Source organism: Balaenoptera musculus, chromosome 16 (assembly GCF_009873245.2).
Source record: "Balaenoptera musculus isolate JJ_BM4_2016_0621 chromosome 16, mBalMus1.pri.v3, whole genome shotgun sequence".
In the NCBI taxonomy this organism is placed as follows: Eukaryota; Metazoa; Chordata; class Mammalia; order Artiodactyla; family Balaenopteridae; genus Balaenoptera; species Balaenoptera musculus.
In genome coordinates this window covers 47,037,946-47,057,531 of record NC_045800.1, presented here as the reverse complement: position 1 = coordinate 47,057,531, position 19,586 = coordinate 47,037,946, and the positions used below count along the sequence as shown (strand labels likewise).

General features: G+C 53.4%; 2 protein-coding genes across 3 annotated transcripts in view; one reads left to right on the top strand and one right to left on the bottom strand.

Annotated features, from left to right (window-relative positions):
- Positions 1-19,586, bottom strand: part of RASSF4 (Ras association domain family member 4) — a 33,803-nt gene extending 14,217 nt beyond the window's left edge. The window contains exons 1-3 of one of the 2 annotated variants that reach the window (XM_036828205.1): positions 19,475-19,586; positions 10,257-10,350; positions 8,171-8,246 (exon numbers count right to left, since the gene is read on the bottom strand). In XM_036828205.1, the coding sequence (XP_036684100.1) occupies positions 8,171-8,246; positions 10,257-10,318 (138 nt within the window). In that variant the 5' untranslated portion in view covers positions 10,319-10,350; positions 19,475-19,586. Of the gene's footprint in view, positions 1-8,170; positions 8,247-10,256; positions 10,354-19,474 lie in introns of both variants that reach the window. The other variant, XM_036828204.1, reaches the window with a different exon arrangement.
- Positions 429-2,419, top strand: DEPP1 (DEPP1 autophagy regulator). Its single transcript, XM_036828209.1, has 2 exons — positions 429-1,163; positions 1,734-2,419. Exon 2 carries the CDS (start codon positions 1,761-1,763, stop codon positions 2,385-2,387), a length of 627 nt encoding a protein of 208 aa, XP_036684104.1. The 5' UTR covers positions 429-1,163; positions 1,734-1,760; the 3' UTR covers positions 2,388-2,419.

The following is a 19,586-nucleotide window of genomic DNA, read 5'->3' as shown; positions in this document are numbered from 1 at the left end:
GGGAAACCCAGTGTCCATGCCAAACCCAGTGACTTCTCCCCACCTGGGCCAGTCATATGGGCCCCTGGCTGTCCCCTGCCCAGCAGGCTCTTGTCACAGTGGCTTTGCACATGCTGCTCCTCCACTGGGAACACACGACCCTCATTTGTTCAGCTCTCTGCTCAATGTCCCCTCTTAAGAGAGGACCCTCCTGACCCCTCGACCACAGCGCAGCTGGCCTTTTCTTTGCAGCTGTAATCAGTACCCAACATCACAGCACCCATCCACTGAGTACTTAATTCTTTCCCTCACTAACAGCTAAGCTCAAGGACGCAATGATTTGTTCACTGCTTACGTTCTCTGTACCTAGAACAGTCACTGGTGCACAGGAGTACTAATTAGATACCTGGGGAACAAAGAAATAAACCAATTATCATTTGAAAGCACCACATCTGGGAAGCAGCAAGACCAGGACCCTGCAGGCTGCCCCTGGTCCCAGAAGAAGGTGGGCACATCCCAACTCCCAGCAGACCCAGGGAGCCTGGCCTTAGCCGCCTCCAGGCTGAGCCCTGCGTCGCTGTGTCTGGCAGGGTCCCTCACAAGTGCAGGCCCAGGGCTCTGCAAGAGCTAGCACCGGGCCAGAGTGTCCTGGGGTTGCAGGGTACTAGTGTAAGGTGTAGTGGGGAACACTTCTAGGCGGAGGTGGCAGACCCTAGGGCTGCCTGTTGGGGCCCAGTGGAGCCCCCTGCCTCTCCCAGTGGCCACCCCACCCCTGCCCTGCAGAGTAAACATTCCCAGAACACCCCACAGGCGCAAAGGCTTGCTCCAAGCTGGCCGCTGGGCCAGGCCCCGCCCGCCAAGCTGTTTTCCTCTGAGAGCCTTCCTGAGAACTGCTATTTTTGGCCCGTGTGACAGTAATTGATTGCTGGTGGAAAGGTATAAAAGCAGCTGCCAGGCCGCGAGGTTCGCCAGACAGCTCAGGGAGGATTCCACTCTGGACAGTGGCACATCGTCCAGAGGCCGTAGCACTTCTTCCTCGTCGCCCTCCTCCCAGCAATCTGACGCCGGACACAGGGCTCCAACTGCTGGACCCCGATCCCTCTGCCCTGAGCTTCCTGGGGGCTTTCTGTGGACTTCTTTGCTCATCCAGCTCCCCTGCTACCCCCAGACCTCCTCAGCTACAGGTAAGAGAGAGCAACTGCCCTCTGGTTTGCGGTAAAACAAAAAGGCGTTGGGTATCTTTGAAGCAGTTCTCAGCCTGGGATGCGCACAGCCTCACTGCGGGTTAGAGACCAGGATGCAGCTAACTGCTGTAACAACAGCTGCGGAGGGCTTTATATTCATAATGGAATTTCCCATGAGGTGTCATTCCACAAGTTTTTCCCAACACCCTTGAGAGGTGTATTTTTAACCCCATTTTATGCATGAGTAAGTGGAAGCTTGGAGAGGTGACTGTGCCAAAGGACTCCGTGTCAGGAACTGCTAAGTTTGGTTTTAAACCCAGGTTTCCTCTGACTCCAGTCTGTGAGGCTGGGTTCTCTGATTTGTACGGGTTCTTGAACAACAGTAATGATAGGATCTTAAGTAATGTTAGCAGGAAGAGCCCAGGAGTTCGAGCCTGGTCTTGGATCTGCAGACTTTAAACTGCTCTCAGGCATGTGATTCACCCAGGCAGCCTCAGGTGGGGAGGGGACACAGGAAGGGTGTCAGGATGGCACACTAGTCCCTCACCCCAGTCCTCTGTCAACCAACAGGTTGCTGCTTCCTTGTGGCCGGCAGCCATGAGGTCCCGGCTTTTGCTTTCCGTGGCCCACCTGCCCACAATTCGGGAGACCTTGGAGGAGATGCTGCCCGGTGGGCCTGGAGAGGACCCCCCCGCCTCCCCTAGCCTGGATGACTACGTGAAGTCCATCTGTCAGCTGGCGCAGCCCACCTCAGTGCCGGATGAGGCTGCAGCCAGGGTCCGACCCAGGAGACCCCACCGGCCAGCCCGTTCCCGTGAGAAGAGCTGCACCCCTGGGTCCCTACAGGACATCACCACCCGCTTCAGTGGCCAGCAGCCCACACTGCCCGGGGCCAGCACTGTGGACCCCCTGGACTGGCTCTTTGGGGAGTCTCAGGAAAATCGGCCAAGTGGGAGGGACATGCCGAGGAGGACGGGATCCTCTGCTGACCCCTGGGCTTCATGCAGACAGACGGACAGTGGCAAGGCCCGGGGGGCCCCCAGAGGGAGGCTGAGTGATGTCAGGGCTCCAGGGCACTCTCTGCTGAGACTGCAGAGGGACTGGCACCAGTGCTCCCAGGCTTCTGGGCTACCTGGCCAGGATGCAGTTTCCCCAACAAGCCCCCGTCCCAGCAGCGTCCTTAGAACTCTCTATTTGCACCTCCCCGTGATCCATGAACTCTGACTCCTCCCCAATAAAGACTTCTGCAAATAACATACAGGTCTGCGTCGCCTCTCCACCCCGGGTGGGCACCGCCCCTGGCAGGTCTCTGGGAGGGAAGTGCCTCTCTGTAGAGGCTCCCTGCTTTGGCAACTCCTAGTGAGACCCCTGCTCCGAATAAGAGCCTATCTCACATGCTGTGGCAATCGATACGCATCCTGTTTGCGCTGCTCCTAACTGGCTGATCACCTCGGGCAAGTTATTTTAACATCTCTTCCTTGGTTTTCTCACCGGTAAAATGGGGGTAATTAATGGGACCTGCCTCCTAGGTTGTGCTGATGAGTAAATGGGCTAAAACGCGCACACACCCTGGCGCGCGTGTCACAAGCCCACACATGGAGTAGCTGTCGTTTACGTGGTTGCCTCACAGGTGGGGAAATGAGTAGGTGGGGGGAGAGGAGAAGCAAAGGCCGCAGCCCCGGTGGTTTCAGAGCCAGGCCCTGGGCACTCACAAGTCAGCCCCTTGGCTCCCCACACCCCTGCTCCCCACAAGAGGCCCATGAGCAAACAGGGGGTCTCAGCAAATGCACCTGCTGTGTTTCGGGGGACTTGTCACTGGGCCACCCGCGGGTACCTCAGTGGCTCCACCTCACAGGTCCTGTTGTGTCGTGGGCAGCGTTTTCCCCACGCTGACGGCCAAGACAGAACCTGCACCAGCTCAGCCTGCAGGGCACCAAACGACTGGACCAGGTGGCCCTGTGCCCACCCATCCCCACCCTTACCTGCCTCCACCCAGGGGCCACTTATCCGTGGGGCAAAGTGCAGGGTGTTGTCCAGGTGCCCTGCTGTTGGGCAAGTTCAGGGGCCAGGGCCTCACCCCACATGTCCATGGTTCCCCCACAGCCCTGGGTCCCTACATCCTGGCAAATCCCAGTTCCCAGAGGCATCTGGCAAGCAAGGAGGTGAGGGTGAAGGATAGGGGAGGGGGCAGATTGCTTTCCTCAGGGAGACAGGTGAGGCATCAGAGAACTCAAAAGAGACAGGCTTAAGACCCATTGCCCTGTTCTCTTGGGCCAAGTCAGAGCTGGCTGCCCTGGTCAGCGTGGGAGGGACAGAGGAGAGGAGGAGGATGGAGCTGGGGCCACGGGCAAGCTCATGGCCAGGTTCAGTTTTCTCCACCTCCTTGCCCTGTGGACTAGCAAACTACTTTGCCTTCCTTTTCTCTCTCTCCCTCCCTCCCTCCATCCCTCCCTTCCCCCCTTTTTCCTTTCTTTCTTTCTGATTTTAAAATATTTTAAAAATTGCTTTGGACATTTACAATATTTATCTGTCCTCTTTTATGTGTGTTTTGTGGGGAGGCAAAATGTAAACCATGAATTTAAAAGAAAAAGTTTCAGACAAGCAGTTCACTTAGTTTCCTGATCTGTAAAATGGGGACAGCAACGCCTGTCCTTCATACCCTACAGTGGTTGGGGAAACGGTACAAATGAACTTGGAGATGGAGTTATAAGCACTGTATACAAATTTTCCAACTGTCACAACCGCTGTGTCTCTGGTTGACTCCAACCTTTGGGTCCCTGACTTTCTCCAGCAAATATGTGTGGGGCAGGCTTTGGCCAGAACGTCCTAAGGAGGTGGTGAGGAGGGCTGACCTGCTGAGCGGGTGCCTGGCTGGTGACTGGACGGGTCAGGCTTACTGGGCCAGCCTCATAGCAAAGCGGTGTGAAACTAGGATGACGCTGGCTAATCCCCCCAAGCTCAGAAATCACACTGCTGCATTTGCAGAGATCAGATAGGGCCAAGGAGATTCCTGGGCTCTGGGCTCCTCTGCTAATACCCCCGACGTAAAAGGAGCTAATGGCACCTTCAGAAGGTGCCAAAAAAAAAAAAAAAAAAAAAAGATGAATAAAGGGCTGGGGGAAGGGGCTTCTGGCAAGTCCCAAGCTCCTGAAGACAGAACAGCCGAACAGAAAGTCCTCGTGGTGGGGCCCTATGGAGCAGTCTCATTCTCCTTCCACCCACCACTGAGACAGGGAAGGGACACAAATGCCCCTCCGGCCTGGAGGGACAGACTGGAAAGCACTCAGGAACCCCCACGGGCCTAGCACTCACCAGGAACCGGTGGTCTGTCTGTCAACCCTGTCATTCCTGCCTTCAGGCCTTAGAAGAAGGGGAATCATTATAAGAGGGAAGGGGACCCCCGACGGAGGGAAGGTCCTTCCCTTTCTTGCACTCGTGCAGCGGGCCAGGGGCTGAGGTCCTACACTGGGTGTAGTGTGCGCTCAGGCCACCAGGGGGCGCTTTGAGCCTACTCAGAGCTGAGCGCGGGGCGGGGTGGGAGGCTGGCTTTGGCGGCGGCCACACCACACACCAGGACACCAGGGCCCTACTGCCTCTACTCATACAGTCAGCAGTGATATATTTGCCCACTGGCATTTCTGGGGTGGTCCATTATTCTCTAGAAGCACCAACCAGCCTGGTTAAAATGCTTTGCTATCTTCAAAAGGCACAATTGCTCCCAGTTGATCACACTTTTCATTGTAAAACAAGCAAAATGATCCCAAAGGCAAGGTTTACAATGAAGGAAGCTAGCGCTTCGGCCTCCTGAGCTGGAATCGTTTGTTCCTAGTTCTGTAGAAGCTGGGGGAAAGTTCACAGGGAAATGCCTGCCCCAGGGTGTGGCCCCTGCCAGTGACACATTTCATCTCTCCGAATTCTGTGGGCCCCAGATGAGACAGTGGACAAGAAAGTGCCCCAAACTGTAGCAGCCAGCCTGAGGTTGCTCCGGGGCAGGCCCAGAGACAACAAGTTGGGTGGGGGGTCTCTTGCAGAGCCCCTTGCGGCGCTGGGAGGGCATACCCGATGCCGATCGAGCTTGGGGATCGGGGTGACGAACTGCTTTCCGGGTCCCTGAGGCGTTGTGAGTCATACTCAATCAAGACCTCCACAGACCTCCAGAGCTTAATGCTGGCGATGGTATCACTGTATTATACACTTCTCTGCTCGGGCCTTGGAGCCATGCCAGAATCTTTGACTTCCTTCAGGGTCATCTTGGGCCAGAGACTCTAAGAGTCTCAGTTTCTTTGTTTGGAAAATGGTCACTCCTCCGTCACAAAGCTCTTGTACTACAATAAATACAACAGAGGCAAAGCTCCTCTTGTCTGCCCTGCCCTCAGCGTCTGCAGTGCCGGGAGAGCCCAGTCTCAGGTGGCCCAGCAGCAAGTTCTAGGAGCTATGAGTCTCTGAGGCCCAGAAGGTCCCAGGTCAGCAACCTGAGGAACCGCAGAGCCCCGGACGCTGGGTGGTGGGTGAGTCACCCAGAGACGTGGTGCCCCAGGAACCAGTCACGCATTTCAGCATTAGAACTCCCGACTCCCAAGCCGGTAGCCTGTCTCTATGGTGGCGGTCACCTCCCAAAGACACACACTCCCTCAGGCCGGCACACCTTGGCTGTTAAAGCTGCAGAAGGTTCCTGAAAGGTACTTTCCGGCTCCAATGAGGTCAGGTCAGACCCTCACACCTTCTTTAGGGTTAGGAATATGAAAATCCCTGCCCATGGGATGTTAAGTTCCTGCCTTTGGGGCCAGCAGGAGCACCTCTTCCCCACCGCAGGGTCCTATACTCCTCCATGTGGACTGTCCCATCACACAAACAGGTTTGGGGCTTCCCAGTTCCTCTCCCTACTCAGCTGTTCCTACAGAGGGGATTGTTTTGGGGAATCCCAAGTGCCAAGGTCAAGCTCTTAGACTAGCTGTTCTCAGACTTGGCCTTCATCAGAATCCCCTGGAGGACTTGTCAAAACACAGCTGGGAGGGTGAAGAGTTTCTGATTCAGCAGGCCTGCGGGAAGGAGGGTGATAAGAATTTGCAGTTCTAACCAGTTCCCCGGTGATGCGGAAGCTGCTGGTGTGGGGACCACATGTTGAGAACCATCATGATCTTAGAGCAATCCCTGGATGGCCCAGAGCTGAGGAACAGGGTCCAGTCAGAAGACCCCACCCCATGCCTTCAGCACAAGAACCGAAGTGAGCCCAACTCCTCACTTAGCAGCACAGATCAAAACTGCCCAGCACGCTGGGGCTCAGGACTCATCCCAACTTGCTCCAGGCCTGCATCTGCTGGCTAGTTATCTAACACCTATGCACAGGTACCGCACCATGCCTAGCTGAGGGGATGCAGGACTAGGAGGGCACTTGGCCCAGGTCTAGGGGCTTATCACTCAAGTAAGAGACAGTGAAAGCAGAGATAGCAGGATGCTAGGATCAGAGCCCTGCGGGCAGCAGTAAGGAGCTGGGCCAGGGCGGGCTGCTGAGACAGGTGTCAGAGGCTGCTTTGCAGAGGAGCGCGAGCAAAGAAGCATGCAGAAATTCTGAGGGGTGGGGAGCAAGTTGTAAGGGCTGGTCCCAAGCCCCCACGCAGGGTGGGTGGATCAAGGGGAGGCAGAGTGTGAGGTCTGTGTCATTCCAGGTTGTCCCAGGCAGCCTAGCACTGCCTGAGCCAGGAGACAGCAGCCTCCCTCCCGTCCAGGCTCCTGAACTGTGTGACACTGGCCTGGCCTGGCTGATGGAGGTCACCTCCCTGCCACTGACTGGCGATCCCCCTGCTGCCCAGAGCTGCCTGAACCTCGGGGCTCACCCCCTGTTCTAGTAATTACAGAAGGGGATGTGTGGTTGTTTGAAGAACTAATGGAAGTGAGATTCATGAGCAGAGTGGCTTCCACCTGCATGAGGTCTCCGTGGGTTGCCAGGGCTTGAACTGTCCGTTCCCATGTTCAACAACAGAAGGGGAACTCAGAGGCCACTGGCCCTTGCCAGACGCTGATGGGCTAGAGAAAATCCAAGAGTCAACCCGATCTCAACCGTGGAAACCTCCCAAAATAAAGCCTAATCACGATCACGATAAGACACCCCATTTTGGCTTTTCAAATGCCCCGATATCCCGACCAGGGTTCCCATGTGAAAGATCTGGAAGTTCTGGATGGTGGGTGGCAAGACCAGGCCTTCACTTGATCTGCCCGGTGAGCAGAGGCCCCGAGCCTGGGCCCTGCTGGCCACTCCCTGGAGTCCAGCTGGTGCCCACGTGCTTGTATTTGGCTTGTTTTGTTTAGGCCACACAGTGCTTCGAGGTTTGGGAATTCCACATGAAATTCCAGATATCTAGCTTCCTTTGAAAAATCAGGAAGGGTCTGGGTGTACCAAGCCCACATCCCTGCACAGCTGCCCTGGGTTTGATCTGACCCGTGCTCTCCAATGTCCTCCACTCCCCACACCCACCCTGCCTCTCATGTGCGGCGGACCTTCCTGGCCCTGTAAGCATCTTCTGGGGAGCTCTCCTCTATCGCAAGGCTTTCCTCTTGGTTCACAAGCACAGAGACTCTGCTTTCACTCCTGCATTGCCCCATGAACTTGGGCAAGCCAGGGCCTTGTGCTGAGTTCCTCATCTGTGCTGTGGGATGAGCAGGGGAAGGACTGGACCATGCGCTCTCAAAGATTTCAGACTCCAATGTCCCGGCCTTCACGAAGACAAGTCCCAGGTGGAAGGAGAAGGCCCACAAGGGGATTTCCATCGGCTCTGCATTCTCACGGGGATGGTCCGACCCTCAGTACCCCTTGCAGGGATCTCAAAGGAGATAACCCGGTCCCCAACTCAGGGGATGGGTGACCTTACAATTTATTATCCAAACTGGACACTCGGAGTGAAGGAAAGGGTCTTAAGAATTACCCTTGATTAACAGGTATAAAGCAGGACTATTTTTGGCAAGCCAGGATAAATAGTGACCCTATGAAAAAGAAGAGAAATGGGCCTTACCTCTCTGTGTCTCAGCTGAAAGCTTCTGCCCTCATGGTAGCAGTTGTAGGTTTTCAGCAGGCTTAAGAGCTCCGACCTAAAAAGGTAAAGACACACATATGCTCTTGGAATGTGGTGGGGCCTTGGATAAAGCATTTGGCTTCGCTGGGCTCAGTTTCCTCATTTGTAAAATGGGCATAACGTACACGTTTTGCCAACAACATATAATCCATTGAGAGACTAGACTTTGCCATCAGACACACACCCTTTAGTCTTCTAGGGAGTTTCGCAGATCAGTGCTCCTGGAAAGCCCAGGGTGGGGCTGTGCAGGAAGCAAAGCTCACAGAGGGGCCCAGGTCACATTGTTGTACTTCTAGGGTGTTTGCACAATGTCACTATTATAGATAAGAGTTCCTGACAATCTCCCTGTGCCTCACTTCTGAGTCACCTTCTCAGAATAAGTCACTTGGGCTTGGATAATGGGCATTTTAAAGGCTTGCTTTTTCTCCCCGTATTACTTCCTACAAGGGTCTGGGGTGGCTGCTATGAAGGTACCACCAGGATGCCTCTTCCCCATCCTGACTTGCTGGACGTGTGATCAAGGGATGAAGGTGACAGCCCTGAGAGTAAGATCCTGAAGGCCCTAGGATGGCTACTCTGTCCAAATGCTGTCTCCCCAGAATAAAGGGAAAGCCACAGCTTGTGCCTTGGCTGAGGTGTGGCAGAGAAAAAATGAGGACAGCTCCCTGTACCCAAGCTGGGCTCTGCAGGGCAGTGCAGTCCAACAGACGTGCAATGCAAGCTACACACATCATTTTAGATCTTCTAATAGCTATATTACCAAGGAAAATAAAACAGGGGAAATTAGTTTTAATAACACATTTTATTGAATCCAGTGTATCTAAAATATTATCATGTCAACGTGAAATCTATGTAAAAATTATTAATGAGATTCTGGCTCATTATTTTATTTTGTAAGAAATGTTCGCTAGCTGGAGCATCTTTTATATTCACTGCATCTCTCCAGCCACAGGTCCCGTGCTCAGCAGCCACATGCAGCTGGTGGCTCCCCTACTGGACAGAGATGCTCTTGAACCTCTCAGGTAATGCTTTCACCCACACTCGAGCAACCCAGGGCCTGGATGAGAAAAACATGCTCTGGTGCTCTGTTGTGCAGCCCTGTGTGATGTGGGGTGATGGCAACTGACAAGGGAACCCATTTACAACTTAATGGCATTAACAATGCAGGATTCAATACTGCATGTTCACTGTGCTTATAAGTGTGCAAATGCTGAATATAAAATTGTTAGGATACATACATGTATAACATATTTAATTAATCATGTATGGTTGTTATTATGACTTTTTTCAAAATGATATTTAATATTGTTACATTGTTCTTATTATCAGATCTAAATAAGGAAAATAATGGTATGGGAGTACTGTCTGTTTTCTCAGGGTCTTTAGTAGGAGGACCCCAGGGGGCAGGTCCTCAGCAAAAGCTAGTCCATTTCAAGGAGGCTTGGTTTGTCTTCAGGATGGCAGATAGGAGCTGCACAAATTTAGAAAATACTTGGACTCAGGACTTGAAAAGCAAGATAAAATGAAAAAATACACTTTTCTTTAGTTCAGCAATGAACTTGGAAAAGTATCCCAAACAGTTTTTTTATGATGAGACCAGAAGTCTCATCATAAACAAAATAAAATAAATAAAAATAAGCTGAGAAAAATATACTTTTTCAATAAAAACTCAAAACTAGTTTTGAGGGTTTTTTTTTTTCCTGAACTGTTTAATGCAATAAGATGTTAGTATTGCTGTAGTTTTTATATAAATTAAATGCCATCTCTGCAGATTCACAGCAGGCACTGTCACACTTTCCTGCTTTTGTCTGCCCAAGGAGGCGGGGGTCAAACTCATGCCTTGATCCTTGATCTCCAAAGAGAAAGGTTTCAAAGAGAAGTGCTCTCATCACTGTCCCTGGGGCAGGCACATCATCGTGTCTACAAAAAGCGCCCAGAATTCCTCCACCCACAGGCTGCCATGGCAGGGGAGTGGCCACGGGGGGAAGGCAGGCATGGAGACCCCTCTTTGCTCACAATGGCTTACTTCAGAATGGACTTGCTGTCGCTGATGGGCACGTGAGAACTGGGCGGACAATCTTCCTTCATCTTTTGCTGTTGTCTGCAGACTCGGAAGTTACCTGCTGGTAGACAAAGGAGGGCCCACAGACACCTAAGCTGGGAGGAGTGATGGCCAGTGTGGCGCCGGAGCCTTGGTGCAGAGGCTGGAGCTTCTGCCTCACCTCCCACCTCCCCACCCTCTCGCGTCCCCACGCCCCGACCCCTACTTCACTCCCACCCTACCCCCGCCCCCAGGTACAGGGCCAGACCTAGAGGACTTCATGGGACCCCACACCCACAAGTGTCAGCCCTGGCAGGGCAAGGTCAGAACTGCCCTATCAGCCCCCTTCCCGAAACCTCTTCATGATCCCTAGGAGTCAGATCAATCTCCTCAATATTTCAGATTATACCCTTTTTTTTCTTGATGGACACCCTGAATGATGGTTTCTACCTTGATTGCTCCCTCAAACCTCTAAGTCACCCCTGGCCTTTCACCTCCATTTCCACGGAGCCTGAGGCGGTCCCCCCATCACTGCCTTTGGAGTCAGCACACCTGGACCAGCTCTCCTAGTGATGGGCTAATCGGTACCATGTTCACTACATGCTGGAGACTGTTGAGCATATTCTATGAATTATCTTATTTATTCCTTACAACACCATTATGAGGTAAGTATCATCCTATCCCCATTTCACGGATGAGAAAACAGGGACAGAAGTTAAGTACTTGGCCCAAGATTCCCAGTGAGTAAATGGCAAAGTCACCGAACACAAGCATCTAGACTCCAGATGCTGGTCTCTTAGCCCCTTCTCTATACTGATATCGGACAGTAACTTAAACCCCCGGACCCTTCATTTTCTCATCTGTACAATGGAGTAACCTCTATCCTATAGGATTGCTCGTGGACTCACCCATGAAACTGTCTCTATCTCTTCTCATTCACAACCTGGAAAAGTTTGTGGAGCTTCCCAAGCCCTCCTGGGTTTCTTTCACGGAGGGTAAATCCACTCGGGCTTTCTCTATCCTGTTGGCACCCTCCGTACCGATTCTTACTTCTCTCTGTCTCTGCATTATTCTGGCCGAGCACTCTCTTATCAAGGCCCCCTACGTGTCGGGCACTGAGCCACAGCTTCACACACACATGCATACTCTAACCTTGACCCTGCCTCCAACCCCCTTCTCCCAAGTTGCAGCTAGGAATCCGAGGGGTTTAGTTACCCTGGGAGGTGGCACCGACAGGGCACACAGTGTGTCTTTCACACCATGGAGCTTGCTTGGCTCCTTCACAAAAAACTCCAACATCTGTTCACACAAACCTGGCTCAATCACGTCCTCCTGAGCTGTGTGTGTGCCAGGGCTACTGGGGGGGGGGGGGGCGGGAGGTGGTCAAGGTCAGGTCCAACTGGTGTGGTATCGGTGACCTCAGAGCAGAGCCCGTCGCTGCAGAGGGGCGCTGACTCTGACTAGCCCAGCACACACTCTTCCCTGCTGGCTTGATCCACCCACAAACAAGATGTGCCAGCCTTCTTGTGGCCACGTGAGCCCTGAATGAGCATTTGATTCTGGAGGCAGGGGACACACGGCTGGGGCAGAGAAGCTGAATGGTTTGAGAGAGGTGGGCTTCCCGGTGACATCAGAATCATCCCCTAAATTCCTCCCCTCTGCCTGAGTCTACAGTGAGGCAAACTGTGGCCTGCAGGGAGGGCAGGCCCCCAGCTGTGGCCAGCAGCCAACCCTACCTCTGTAGGGCACAGGGCATTGGCACTGTAGGGGCCTGGAGCTGGGGACCTCCAGCTGCCTTCTTCTTGGCCTATTTCAAAATAGGGTTTCGGTTCCTCAGCACCTCAGATACCCTGTGGAAAAAGTGATCTGCCAGGCTCGCTCTCTGGATCCTTCCTCAAATGCTTCTGATGCAGAAGCTGGCTTCAGCTCCGGGCAAGGCTGGGTTTCTCAGTCAACACTGTTTCTGTGGGTCCATGACACAACTGTCTTGCTTTAAGCAAGCGCATAATGGCAAGGGCTGGATTTACCCAGAAATAACAAGAGATGGTTTTTTTCTCTCGCCTTGCTCTGTAGCCAGCTTCTCTTCCACTCCTCGCCACTGCCTGCTCTGAGCTCCAGCCTTCCTGAGCTGCTCACGGTTCCCCTAATGGGTTCTATGCTTTTGCTCCCGTTTGGGCTTTTACAGCCATTCTCTGCTCAGAACCCATCGCCGTCCTCGTCCTGTAGCCTAACCGTAGCTCGCCAGGAAGCCCGCGCCGGAGCAGACCCTTCTCCAGCAGCAGCAGCTTCTCTCTGGCCTACCTCCTGCTCCCGGCTCTCCCCTGCAGGGCCGGCCTCTTGATTTGACTCTCCCAGGAGAGGAGGAGGGTGGTGTGCCTGGGATGTTGCTTTTCTGCCTCACCACTTGTTTCCAGCACGGAGTGCAAGCCTGGGACGCTGCAGGACGTCCGCAAATGGCTGTTAAATCATTGGAAGAATACAGAAAGCCTCATGGGGTCCCCCAAGGTCAACTTTCCAGAGTTGTGCATACACAGCTGGAACAAATCATGCAAAAGTCTCCAGGGGCCAGGGAAGTGACTCAGCTGAGGGACACTGGTCAGGGGACCTGGGGACACGTTCCTCTTCCAGAGGGGCAGATCTTCTGGTGTTTCACGAGAAGCCAGAAATCTGGATTTTTATGGGCTACATTTTACTGTTTAAAGTTGGGTGACTGGGGTAGAGACAATTACTGCCCCTGGAATGACTACGTGGTAGCTCCCGTTCCCCAGCCCCCCGCAGCTATGGGGCCACGTGACTAGCTCTGCAAACGGAAGTGTTGTTGTCACTCCCAGGCCAGTGCATCTGAGCCAGTGCATGACCCTGCGGCTCTCCTGTTCCCTGTCGTGGTGACCCAGAAAGCCACATGTCCCAGTAAGTACAGCTTCTTGATGGTCAGTCTTGGACCCAAAGTGCTTCTGCGGACCGGACGCCTCTGCCAATCCACAACGAATATGGACTGGGAAAGAGAAATAAACCTCTGCTGTGTTTCAGGGATTTGTTACTGCAGCATAACCTAGGCTATTCTGACTAATTCAGTAAATAATAATGTTAAAATGAATATATATATGTATGTATATGTGTGTGTGTGTGTGTGTATAACTGCTGGCGCATGACATGACTCCATTTATAACACTTTCTCCCTAAGCATGTGGGGAATATGCCCATTTTGCTCTATTTAGTAGGGACACTTACAAGTGGAATTCTCTATATCAAGCAGTGATTAGTTATTAATAGAAGATGCTTCTTAAAGTGCTTTGGGCTGGGAGCTGCTAAAGACCCGTGTAGCTTCAGTTGCATGCTTTTTCCTCTCTGGGCCTTGATTTTCCCATCTGTACAATGAGAATATTGATCTCCAATGAGTTAGAAATTTTCTCAACTGTAGAACTCTTTGTTCAAATGCAACAGTTACGCAAATCAGATTAAAGGGGCTGCTCTGGTTGAAGGTGAGGTGCGTGGCGGGGCGCCCCATCCGCGGCTTTGCCTAGGGCTCTGGATAATACTGTGCTGAGTAACACAGGAGATGCTCCCCGCAATGGCCTTCTGGAATGCTTTACCCTCAAGAGCCTGCTTATTTAAAGGACACAACCAACGAGTCGAGTGTCTCCAGCTGGAGTTGGGTGACATCAGCTGGGGGAGACAGCTCAGAGGGAATCAGGAGGAAAGTGCAGAAGGGTCCTGAATTGCAGAGAGCAAAGCAAAAGGAGAAGGTGGCTCGTAGGGTGAACAGCTTATGTGGCAGGGACAGAGAATGGGGTACACCATCCCAGGTGAGGGAAGGAGATAAGTGAGCAAGGCTGGGGGGAGGCAACGAACAAGGGCTCTTTCAAATTGCCGGGTGGGGTCTGAGCCTTACGGGGGGGGGAAACTCTGCTCTATAGAAAAACAATCTCTTCTTTGAGAGAACCACATACTGCTGTGTCCTCTGACATCCATCATGTGTGTGGCCCGAAGCCAGTCTCGTGGTCTCTGGCTCTCGCGTGTCCCATCCCCCCACCCCAACTCGGCAACACCTCCATCTCCTTGTGTTCCAGACCTGAGCTCTGGGGTCACTCTCAGAATTCCTCTCCAAATGCCAACACTGCATTTGTGCCTCCTTTGCCCGACTGGAGGTTGAGGCGGTTTTCTTTGATTTTGATACTCCCAGTGTCTTGTCCGGTTCTCAAGTGAGCTGCATGTGTACCTAAGAGGCATCCTAGGGATAACCTGAATGAGAGAGCTTTGAGGGACAGCGGGCACACACACCCCAGGAAGAAAGCCAACTGAGATTTCTCTCCATTTGGAGCGTGCCCCTTAAACACTCACTGTCCTCATGCATTGGGCAGGACTTAATGAATCTTCAGTGGAGTGTTCTTCTACCTTTTAAAAAAGGACAATCTTATCTTTAAATAAAGCTCTAGGAGAAGCTTAACACACAAACGGATTAACGTGGGGCTGCTTTGGCTGAAGCAGGAGTCGGGGAGAGGATGGGCTGGCCCCCCACCCAGGCGCAGGCTGCAAAGCACAAAATGACAGGTGCAGCTGGGCAGGCCAAGCCCTGTGGCTCTGGGGAGTCCGGCCTTCCTTGTCCCAGCCCGCTCCCCTCCCCCAGGCCCCAGGGCACAGAGCTCAGGCCTCCACACTTGCTCCCCTGGCTGGAGGAGGCTCTGTCCCCAACCCGAGGACTCAGGCTGCGCCAGGGCTCCCTGTCCCCCGGAGGAGGGGCCCCAGGGCAGCAAGCCAGCCACGGTTACCTGTCCCAGTGAACAGGCAGTGGATTGTTTTCGCTTTCCACTTCAGCAGCGGCTCTGCCAGCCGTGAGGAGGGGCTGCTGAGGACAGTGGGCCTGCTGCCTGCCCTCGCTATTGTCCCTGGCCTTTGGTTTGGGACAAAGGACAATGAAGCCTTTAAAGCTGCGGCCCATCTTTCCTCTTTTGGGGTCATGGAGCTGGTTATTATGGGAGAAGGCAGCTCTGCGGCTCCTCAGGCCATCACTACAGCCCACTTCCTACTGGCTAACGGCAGAAGCAGAAAAAGAAAGCTAACGCAGTGGCGTTTTCATGAAGCTAAATCCACTGCATTCGAAAGCCTTTTATTTCAAGATGATGTGCTGCCTACTTTTTAGTCCTACGATGCCCTCTCTTCCATAAAATAGTGGCAGTGATAGATGGTCGTTGTTGTTCTAACTTGGCAAAATGGAAAATGTATCGGAATCCAAATTAAAATGTTCCGAGGATGTCTGTGAAATCTGAGTGCCTGGTAACCGCTGTTCTAACATCTTATAAAATTATGACTCTGAAGTTCTTCTTTAGGCAGGATTAAAATCAAATATGTAAAGACCGTGACATGGCGAGTCAAAGAAAGAGGACGGAGCATGTGGGGCACAGCTGGGAGCCTCTCAGCCCAGGCTGCTCAGACCAGAAGGAGGTAGGAGGCTCCTAGGGAAAGGGCAGGTGCTGGTGACACTGCCATGCATTCCTGTGAAGCCTGAGTCTCCTGCTCTGCAGCCCGTGGCTGCAACTTTCAAATGCCAGCCAGGGCCAGCAGGAAGGTGGCGCAGAAAACAATGAACCTTTAAATGGGCCCTCCCTAGCTAGCACCTGTTAACCGGCAAATGGCAGGAGGTTGGCCAGGGAAGAAGCTGTAGTGCCTGCTGGTACCAGCTGCCTCTGAGAGGGGGTCTGGCCAGACACAGGCCACCCCTTGGCAATGTATTTGTGCCGAGAAAGCCAGCTGTTGGGATGCGGATGGCGGGCAGGGACACAGCAGCTGCAGCTTCCATCCCCTTCCACACTGCTGTCCTTGCCCTTCCTCTCTCCTCTGCCTTCACCCCCTGGGCTTGGCCACACCGTCCCTGCCCCAGCCCTGGTGGCTGGAAGCCCAGAGGGACGTTGTGCACAGTCCATTTGGAGTCAAGGGAGAGCAGGAACGGCAGCTGCAGAGCCACCCAGCACCTCCACTCACCGCCTTCCCCTCGGTCTACCGCCTGGCCCCAGCTCACCTTTACTGTATCCTCCCCACCCCCGAGGTCCTGGGCTTCCACCAACACTCCCCCTGAGCCTATCCCAGCACCAGGCTCCCTGACACCATTGCTCTTCCTCTGAAGAGCCCGGCCCTCTGCACCCAGGCAGGTTGGCCCTCCTCACAGCTTTCTGACAGTCGCCACCTAGAGGCGGTGCTGCACCCAGACCCCTGCCGCCAGGTCTCTGGCTTCTGCCCTTGCTTTCCAGGCCTGGCACCCTGGGGCAAGAAAGCATTTCCAATCCTACGGCTCCCCCTTACATACATATTCCCTGGCCCCGCGGGATTCTCCCTCCCCAGACTGAGCTTAGCTCTTGCCTATGGAAGAAGAGATCTAGGAAAAAAGGAATCCTCTCAGCTATGCTTTTTGGGCCAAACAGGTACTCAGAATGACCACTGGTTAATATTCCAATGGCCTGGAGCCAGAGGTGCAGGCCCTCCGAGTGCCAAGTGCCAGCTGCTGCAGGGCTGCACTGGGTGCTCAAAATGGCTGCCCCTCCTCGTCCCCCACGTCCTCCCATCCCCCCAGCCCGTGCTACCCACTGCACCAGACCTGTGTGCTGCACGTAGCTGCTGGAGGTGGTTTCCTGTGAGACACGGTTTGGCTCAGAATATTCTGGGTCATGGAGCCCTCTGGAGTCTCTTGAAAGCTTAACACACTGTCTCCAGAAAAATGCCCGTGTGTGCATGAGTGTGCACACATACACACACTGAATTTGCACACCATTGCAGGAGGATCAGTAAGCCCCTGCTCATGTGCTCCTGGATCTGCAGGTCCCAGGTTAAGAACTTCTGCTGAAATGTGTCACATCAAGGGAGAGGAGGCAAAGGGGCATACTAGAGAGAAGTCTGGGTATGAGCTTCGCTGGGGTATCAGCTTGGCACGTGACTTCAACGTGTTGTGACATCTCTCAGGCCTCAGTTTAGCCAGGATTGTCCTGGCAGCTGGACCAGAGTGTCTTTAGGTCTCTTCCTAGCTCTTTGGCTATGGGGCTGTATGACACCCTCGACTCCACCCCCCAAGGTCAGGCAAGGCAAGGGAAGGGGGTTCCAAATCTCTCTAAGCAGTGCATCCTGGGGAAGGAGGTCAGACAGCCAGAAAAGGAGACTGAGCAAACTGCAAGTTCCCCTTTAACAAGAGTGACAAAACTGCAGAAGCTTCGGGAAGTGCAGCCACTTCCTATTTGATTTTGATTTACTTTAAAACAATTTGAAAATATTTTCTTCAGTGCACTCTGTGAGAGAATAACCACCAGCCTTTGCAAGGATCTGGGTTTAAAGCTCTGCTCTGAGATTCTTTAGCTGTGTGACCTTAGGCAAGTCCCTTTCCCTCTCTGAACCTCAGGTTCCTCATTAGCTGAATCACTAACTGCTGTGAAGGTGAATGAGGAAACAGGTAAGATGGGCCTGTATGGGGTTCACCCATGATAAACAGAAGTTCCCAATAGAGGTCACAGTGGGAGTCAGGGTCTCCAGAGAGACAGTGAGGCTCTGGAGATGGGAACCTGGGACTCAGAGAGGATGACAGTCCTCAGCAGGAGCGTCTGTGAGCCACAACAACTGGCTGAGTTCACTCTCAAAACCAGGGTCAAGTCCAGAGTGCTTTCTGGTAATCAGAGTCTCCCCTTTGAGCCTTTGCATTTACAGGACCTGAGCTATAACACACGCCTGAGTTCTGTTCATGTTCTGTTGTTTTGGGTCATTGTCCAGCTGACCCTCACCCGGGGGGACCCTGGACTTCACTCTGTTCTCGACCTCCAGTCCACTTGCTGGAGTCTCATGGTGGAAATATGGTCCCACCTCCCGGCTTTCACACTGACACTTTAATCTGTGGCCTCAATCTCACTTTCCCTGTAAAGTCTCGAACCACAGGCACTACACACAGAGGGAATAACGACAAAAACTAATAAAAACGTACCGACAGTGTTGAAACACACCTCATTACAACTTCTTAGCCAGCAATTTTTTGACCTAGGTTTAAGGCATTCATCTTCTTCTCTCCCTTCCCCTTCCTCTCCTCTCCCTCCCCAGTACCCCCCCTTCCCCCCCAGCACCTCCCACTCTGCTGGCAGCAGCTCAGGAATTACTCAGGGGAGCCGGGGCCGGGGGGGGGGGGGGGGGGGGCGGGCAGGCAGATCGCCATTTTAGTTGTAGTTAATATTTACTCATGGCTTCTGGCAACAAATCTTGATTGTGCCGTGAGCAGTTAAACTAGAGAGAAGCCAGTGAGGATCCTTCCTGCAAGTGCAAGTACATGGCTTTGGAGTCCAACCTGCTTGGGCTAAAATTCCAGAATCCCAGCCCTCACCTGTTGTGACTCTATTTAATTCCTCTGTGAAGTGGGATTACTCACAGCTCTCTTTTCAGTGTTTCAAGAAAACACTGGCACTGGCCTGGCACTGATCCTGGTGTGAGAGAAGGCCCTCACTCCCCCAGGCCTGTGCCAGATGAATAAAAAAAAAGGCATCTGTCTGGAGTGGGAAGTGCAGGACACAGTCAGGAGCACGGGGGCGAGCAGAGTGGCTGGCAGGGTGAGCTCTGAAGTCAGTGGGTGAAATGAATGAGACCTGGCACAACAAGCCCTGGGTTAAAATCCTGACTCCACCACTGACTCATCTGGGTAAAACTGGACAATTCCATAACTCTTAAAGCCTCAGTTTTCTCATCTGAAATATTGTGCTAAAGCTCTTAGCACAGGTCTGGGAACAAGGCAAATCCTCTATAAATAGCAATTGTGAGGCCCTGCTTCTGCTATTATCTTGGTGTTCATGGTCTTCCATCCATGAAATCTGAGAATTGTGCCAGAGGCACTTCGAGCCTCTCCCCCCAATTCTAAGATCAATGCTTCTAGGATATTGGCCAAGATGAGAGACAAGGTGGGCAAAGATGTAGCCTGCTGCCGCGCACACACCTGCTGTGCTCAGGTTTTAGCTTCTAAAGTGCCCTCTCCTTGGAGGAGGTGCCTGGCGCAGTGCTCACTCTCAGCCTTGGGCCCGAGGCCCACAATACGCCAGGCTGGCAGAGGGAGGGGACTTTGCACGCGGCAGCCAAGGGCACCAGTGCCCAGACTCCGGAGCCCCCGGCTGGGCAAGGTCCTGGGCTCGGGCGGTGGGCGGAGGTCGGCGCTCCGTGGGCGCCCCGAACTCTCTCGCCCGTGCATCACTCACCGTCCACTCATCGCGCTGTCCAGAAGCCGCTGCTGCTGCCTTGCCCTCGCAGTCACCGGAGACGCGTCCGCAGCGCCTACTGCTCCGGGGCTTGGAGCGTCAGGCCCGCCCC

What these genes read in the sequence shown, in the direction of transcription:
- DEPP1 (XM_036828209.1), top strand. Translation starts at nt 1,761, where the DNA reads ATGAGGTCCCGGCTTTTGCTTTCCGTGGCCCACCTGCCCACAATTCGG.